This window comes from Chamaea fasciata, unplaced genomic scaffold, assembly GCF_029207755.1.
Source record: "Chamaea fasciata isolate MVZ Bird 193981 ecotype frontalis unplaced genomic scaffold, bChaFas1.0.hap1 SCAF_6, whole genome shotgun sequence".
NCBI lineage: Eukaryota > Metazoa > Chordata > Aves > Passeriformes > Sylviidae > Chamaea > Chamaea fasciata.
In genome coordinates this window covers 670,603-677,337 of record NW_027094091.1, presented here as the reverse complement: position 1 = coordinate 677,337, position 6,735 = coordinate 670,603, and the positions used below count along the sequence as shown (strand labels likewise).

General features: G+C 62.9%; 1 protein-coding gene across 1 annotated transcript; it reads right to left on the bottom strand.

Moving 5' to 3' along the window:
* Positions 1-3,507: 3,507 nt before the first annotated feature.
* EGR4 (early growth response 4) lies at positions 3,508-6,204 on the bottom strand. Its single transcript, XM_066184903.1, has 2 exons — positions 5,779-6,204; positions 3,508-5,482 (listed from the first exon to the last, which is right to left on the bottom strand). Exons 1-2 carry the CDS (start codon positions 5,915-5,917, stop codon positions 4,128-4,130), a joined length of 1,494 nt encoding a protein of 497 aa, XP_066041000.1. The 5' UTR covers positions 5,918-6,204; the 3' UTR covers positions 3,508-4,127.
* Positions 6,205-6,735: the final 531 nt, after the last annotated feature.

Sequence of the window (6,735 nt, the reverse complement as noted above, 5' to 3'; positions counted from 1 at the left end):
TGGTTGGGTCCCCAAGGGCCCTAATTTGGTCCCAATCCTGTCACCAGTTACCCCGGGCGGGTTCCCAGCTTGGTCCTGATCTGGTCCATGGCTGCTCTGGTTAATCCGTGTTTTAGTCCCAACCTAATCCCTGAGCAGCCAGTTTTGGGCCCTGCCTTGATCCTGAACCAGTCCCTGAGTGTTCTGGTTTAACCCTGCCTTGATCCTGACCCAGTCCCTGAGTGTTCTGGTTTAACCCTGCCCTGATCCTGATCCCATTCCTGAGCACTGTGGTTTAACCCTGCCTTGATCCTGATCCCATTCCTGAGCACTCTGGTTTAACCCTGCCTTGATCCTGATCCTGTTCCTGAGCTCAGGCCCTGCCGTGCTCTCCTCTCCCAGGGTGGGCGTGGGGGATTGGCAGCACCCCAGGGTGCTGGGGCACGGGGCCAGGGGGTGTCCCCATCCCCTGGGATTGGGGGTGCCACTGCTCCTGCCCTCCTGCACGTGTGCCCAGCCCCAGCAGCTGCGGCAGAGGCTGTGGGCTCACTGTGGGGTGGCTGTGGGGTGTCGTGGGGTCACTGCAGGGTGACTGTGGGGTGGCTCTGGGGTGGATCTGTGGGATGGCTCTGTAGGGTTGCTGTGGGGTGGCTCTGTAGGGTGGCTCTGTAGGGTGGCTGTGGGATGCCTGTGGGGTCGCTATGGGGTGGCTCTGTAGGGTGTCTGTGGGGTGGCTGTGGGGTGACTCTGTAGGGTGGCTCTGTAGGGTGGCTCTATAGGGTGGCTGTGGGGTGACTATGGGGATGGCTCTCTAGGGTTGCTGTGGGGCTGCTGTGGGGTGGCTATGGGGTGGCTATGGGGTGGCTCCGTAGGGTGGCTGTGGGGTGTCTGTGGGGTCACTATGGGGTGGCTCTGTAGGGTGTCTGTGGGGTGGCTCTGTAGGGTGGCTCTATAGGGTGGCTGTGGGATGTCTGTGGGGTCACTATGGGGATGGCTCTGTAGGGTTGCTGTGGGGCTGCTGTGGGGTGGCTCTGTGGGGTGGCTGTGTGGGGTGTCTGTGGGGTCACTATGGGGTGGCTCTGTAGGGTGGCAGTGGGGTCGCTATGGGGTGGCTGTGGGGTGACTCTGTGGGGTGGCTGTGGGGTGTGTCCCAGCCCTCCCACCTCCCTGGCATTACTAGCTGGAGGAGCAGAGGGCCAAGGCTGGAGCGGTGCCTGGGCAGAGCTTCCAGGCTCAGCATCAATTATGGATGATTTCCGGAGGGATATTCATCAAGGCCGCCTGCATCATTCACGGCCAGCGGCGCAGGGAGGGCTCGGCGGGATCGCACATTCCCCGGGAGGGGCCCGACCCCGACCCGAAGGACGCCCGAGGGGACCACAAAAGACGTGATGTCTCCCCGAGCACTCGGGGTCTCTGCACCCCTTGGGGTGCTCCTGGCTCAGGGTGAGGTTCCCACACACCGGGAGGGTTCACCCCAGGGTCACGAGCACCCTTGGGTGCTGTCGGGGTGTGAGGTTATAGGGACACATCTGAGGGGAAATTTGGGATTTCCTTCTGGCCCCTTCCCACATCCCATCCATGCTACAACCCCCCCATCCCCTGCCCAGCGTCCCACCCCAATGCCACAGGTGGATTCTGCTGGGATTACTGGGACACTGGATTTTTTTGGGATTACTGGGACATTGGATTCTGCTGGGGTTACTGGGACACTGGACTCTATTGGCATTACTGGGACATTGGATTCTGCTGGGATTACTGGGACACTGGTTTTGTTGGGATTACTGGGACACTGGATTCTGCTGAGATTACTGGGACACTGGATTCTGCTGGGATTACTGGGACACTGGATTCTGCAGGGATTACTGGGACACTGGATTTTGTTGGGATTACTGGGACACTGGATTTTGTTGGGATTACTGGGACACTGGGTTCTGCTGGGATTACTGGTGTTTATCCCCGGAATGCTCCAGTCCACGTGCTGACAAAGGGCTGAGGGACATGAGGGAATAAAGCAGGGTTACCCCTCTTTCCATCCTATAACTGGGGGCAGATCCCAACTCTCCAGGGCTGCTGGAGGGGACGAAATCCATCAGAAAAGGAAGGAGCAGAATGCTGCTGTGCCCCCTCTCTGCCAGCAAAGACCCTAAATCAGCCCCAAATCACCTGAGCAGGGATGACAATGGCCCTGCTGCCTCCATGCCCGCAGGCGCCTTCCCCTGATTAACGGAGACCACAGCTCGGCGTGCCCCTGCCCAGCACCTCCCACCGGAAGGACGAGGTTTGGGGATTTCAGGATTGTAACTGATTTTTAGCCACCAGAGGAGGGAGGTTCCTCCATGGGAGGGACGTTCCTGGCTGCAGCAGCGTCTCCTGTGCCACCCAGCCCGGGAGAGGGGAACCAGGGTCCCTCTGCCATCGAAAATCCTGAAAGGGAGGGAGCAAACAGCTTCCCTCTCCCATCGAAAATCCTGAAAGGGAGGGAGCAAACAGCTTCCCTCTAGCATCGAAAATCCTGAAAGGGTGGGAGCAAACAGCTTTCCTCTAGCATCGAAAATCCTGAAAGGGAGGGAGCAAACAGCTTCCCTCTGCCATCGAAAATCCTGAAAGGGAGGGAGCAAACAGCGTCCCTCTGCCATCGAAAATCCTGAAAGGGAGGGAGCAAACAGCTTCCCTCTAGCATCGAAAATCCTGAAAGGGAGGGAGCAAACAGCTTCCCTCTGCCATCGAAAATCCTGAAAGGGAGGGAGCAAACAGCGTCCCTCTGCCATCGAAAATCCCAAAAGGGAGGGAGCAAACAGCGTCCCTCTCCCATCGAAAATCCTGAAAGGGAGGGAGCAAACAGCGTCCCTCTCCCATCGAAAATCCCAAAAGGGAGGGAGCAAACAGATTCCCTCTGCCATCGAAAATCCTAAAAGGCAGGGAGCAAACAGCATCCCTCTCCCATCGAAAATCCTAAAAGGGAGGGAGCAAACAGCATCCCTCTCCCATCGAAAATCCTAAAAGGGAGGGAGCAAACAGCGTCCCTCCGTGCAGGGGTCCCCATCCCACCTTCCTGGATCTCTCCAACCCTGGGGCTGAGCCAGGCTGGAAATGGGGAATGGGGACCTCATCCCATATCCTGAGGGTGAAGCCAAGGGCATGTGGGACATCCACATCCCACCAGGATCCGGGAATGGGGGCTCTGAGCTGGGCTTTGGGGTCCCCACAGGAGAGGGGAAGGTTCCTCCAGGACTCAGCCCCATCAGAACAAACCCAGAGCCCTGTGTTTGGAGGAGACCCAGCACCAGGAGCAGGATCCCTGCTCTGCCCCAGGATCAAACCTTGCTCCCGGGATCAGCCCCCACCTGGGACCTGGGGATGCTCAGGAGGTGTCACCGACCACCCCGCCGCTCTCACGGATTCTTTTCTCCCTGCTAATTACGGAAGCACCTATTTTTTCCCCACCTTCCCACAATGCAGCAGCAGAGGCCAAAAACCCGACGGAAAACAGAGGATGGAAAGGCAGAGAGCAACCTCAGCGAGGGCTTGGATCAGCTCGAATCTTTAATTAGAAAAATAGACACGAATTTGAAATATTCCTGATAGAGGCCTGTTCTTTTTACAAACAGTGATGATGATGATGATGGTGATGATGATATTGAAATCACCTTTCCCAAGGGCCTGTTAGCACCGGTTGCCAGAGCCTGGGGGCGCCTCACTCTCTCCCTGGGGAGAAAGGGCCGGAGCTGCCGCAGCCCCGACCGTGCCGGCCGGAAAATCTCCAGCCAGGAACATCCTGCTGAAGTGCTGCCTCGGGAAACCACAGCCCCGGAATGTCCAAAAAAACGCACCTCGGCGGTGATTTGTGTCTGTACACGGGTTTTTGCTTTTTCCCCCCTCCTTGGAACAGGAGCTGTAAGATGGCTCAGTCGCCGCGGTTCGGAGCTGGCTCCGGGGCTGCCACATCCCATCCCCGCGGGGAGATCCGGCCCCGCGGCACCGCCTCGCCTCCCGCGGGGCCCTCCCGGTGCCCGGCTGGGCTCCGCCGCCTCTCCTCTCCTCTCCGGGGCCACCCAGGAGGGAATTCCCACCCCGGCTCTCCCGTGAGACGCTCGGGGGAACCTCGGCAAAGGCCGCCTTCGCCCGGCGGCGCTCAGGCGGGGGGTTCAGAGTGTCCCGAAGGAGAGCCCCACGGAGAAGAACCCCAAACCCTTGAGCTTCTCCTCGGTCCGGGCTTTCTGCTTGAGGTGCACTTTGCTGTGCCGCTTCTTCTCGTCGGAGCGGGCGAAGCGGCGGCCGCAGGTGTCGCAGGAGAAGGGCTTCTCGCCGGTGTGGGTGCGGATGTGGGTGGTGAGGTGGTCGCTGCGGCTGAAGTTGCGCAGGCAGATGCGGCACTGGAAGGGCTTGTGGCCCGTGTGGATGCGCAGGTGCCGGTTGAGCTCGTCGGAGCGGGCGAAGCTGCGGACGCAGTTCTCCACCGGGCAGGCGAACGCCTTCTCGTGGGGCTTGGGGCAGAAACACTTGGAGGAGCATTTGCTGCGCCGCGTCTTCTTCTTGGGCTCGGCCAGCGCCGCGGGAGGGTTGGCGGGCAGCAGTGAGGGCAGCGAGGAGGAGGAGGAGGAGGACGCGGCGTGGCCCAGAAAGTCCGTGGGGGGAACGGAAGGAGAGGGGTGAGGATGGAGGAGCTCGGCGGAGCCCAGCAGGCCCGGCAGCACCTCGGCCTGGGCCAAGGAGGCGTCGAAGTCCGGCAGTAAAGGTGCGGGGATGTTGTGGATCTTGGCGTCGCCGAAGTCCCCGCGGGCCGGGAAGTTTTCCGGCTCGCAGCCGAAGCCCAGATGGGTCCCGAAGCAGGCGGGGTCCTCTGCCAGGCCGCCCAGCTCCGACGGGCAGCTGACGGACAGGACGCTCTCCAGCTTGGAGCCCAGCGGGGGGAACAGCCCCTGGCCGCTCTCGGCGGCCCCGAAGCCCTCGGCAGAGGGGAAGGCGGCGGGCAGGAAGGCCTGGGGCTGCTGCTGCTGCTGCGAGAGGGGCTCCCACTGGGCACAGGCGGCTTTGAACTTGTCCAGGGGCGGGGAGCCGGAGGCCAGCTTGATGTCCTGCTTGCTGTCCAGCAGCTTGGGCTGGAAGAAGCACTGGGAGGTGTTTCCCAGCGCGGGCTGCGCCGGCAGGGGCTGAGCGCCCTCGGCCGCGGGGAAGGCGCCGTAACCCGGCTCCGGGAACGGGGCTGGGCTGGAGCCGCTCATCTCGGGCTGGCACGGCGGGTACAGCTCCAGCTGGCTCTGAGCCACCTCGGGGCACGGGTAAAGAGCGTCCAGGTGCCTCTGGTGGCCCTCGGAGGAGGCGAAGGGGGAGATGCCCAGGATGCCCGACATCAGGTTGAAGAGGGATTCCTGGTCCTGCGGGTGCTCCGGGACCGCCTTGATGAAGAAGCTGCCGGTGTAGCTGAGGGAAGGGGAGGGCTGGCCGCCCAGCAGGGAATAATCCACGGCCCCGCCGCTGCCGGGGGCACCCAGCAGCTCACCTGGGAAACAGAGGAGACGGCGGTGAGAGGGCTGCAGGGCTGCGGGGCTGGGGGCGGGATGCGGGCAGCAGCGGGAGGCTGTGGCGTCACCGCGAGGTCTCCGTCCCCGAAAGCGCACCGGGAGCCCCGGGATCCATCCCCCGTCCCCCAGCAGGATCCTCGGGGACCCCCGCCCTGAGCTGGCGGGGGGCTGTGGAAGCCCCAGCCCGGGGATGGGGGCGGAGGAGGGGAAGGTTCCCGATTCCTGGATGCAGCCATCCTTCCCAGCGGGGTCCCCCATCCCTGCCCGCCCTTACCTCCAAGGAAATCGGCCTCTGCCAGAAGTTGCTGCTCAGGCTGCCCCAATGCCTGCAGGTCTCCGCTTTTCATCTCGCAGCTCTCCTCGTACTTGGAGTAAAGCGGATCCGGGCAGGAGAAATCCATAACGTTGAGCATCTTCCCCGGAGACGCGGCCGGAGCGGGGCGGGGGGGGGGCGGACTGGGACGAGCCGGGGATGCTCGGGGAGAGCCGGGAGGAGCCGGGGGATGCCCGGCGAGAGCCGCTGGATGCTCCGGGCGAACCCGGGATGAGCGGGGAGTGCTCGGCGGTGCCCGCACCGATCCGAGCGATGCTCGGGGACGAGCCGAGGGACGCTCGGGGTGCCCGCACCGATCCGAGCGATGCTCGGGGCAGGTGCCGGGGACCCTCCAGGTGATGCTCAGGGGTGCTTGGGGCGATGCGGGGGGTGCTGCGGGGGCAGGGCCCGGGCTGGAGGGGGGGGGGGCAGGCAGGGCCCGGCGGCGGCGCAGCCCGAGCGGACACCCGGAGCTCCCTCCCCGCCGCCCCCTTTATAGCGGGAGCGGGGCTGCTCCGACCTTCCGCCGCAGCCATTTCTGGAGTCCCCAGTGAGGCTGCCGTGACGTAAATGCCCATATATGGACTCAGGATGTAGGCTAGGGAGTCCCAATAAGGAAATCTCTCCCGTGACGCGATGCCCCTTCCCTCCCCCTTCCCTCCTCCCCTCCCCCTTTTCTCTCCTTCTGTTTTTCATTCCTCCCCCCCTTCCTTCTCTCTTTTTAACTAATAATCGCGATATTTTTAACAAATCGCCGCCGCTCTGTGTGTGCGTGTGAGCGCCCAGCATCCCCTCCCGCAGCCCCGGCCCCGCACGGGTTGTGCACACGCGTGTGCAAGCCCCGGGTGTGCAGGGAGCAGCCTTTGCTTTCCCTCGGGGGCCGGTTGGGCCCCTGCGGTGCTCGCAGGATTTTGGGAG

Coding starts and splice junctions, on each gene's coding strand:
- EGR4 (XM_066184903.1), bottom strand. CDS start 5,917: ATGCTCAACGTTATGGATTTCTCCTGCCCGGATCCGCTTTACTCCAAG. Junction 5,483..5,778: donor AGAGGCCGATTTCCTTGGAG/GTAAGGGCGGGC, acceptor TCTGTTTCCCAG/GTGAGCTGCTGGGTGCCCCC.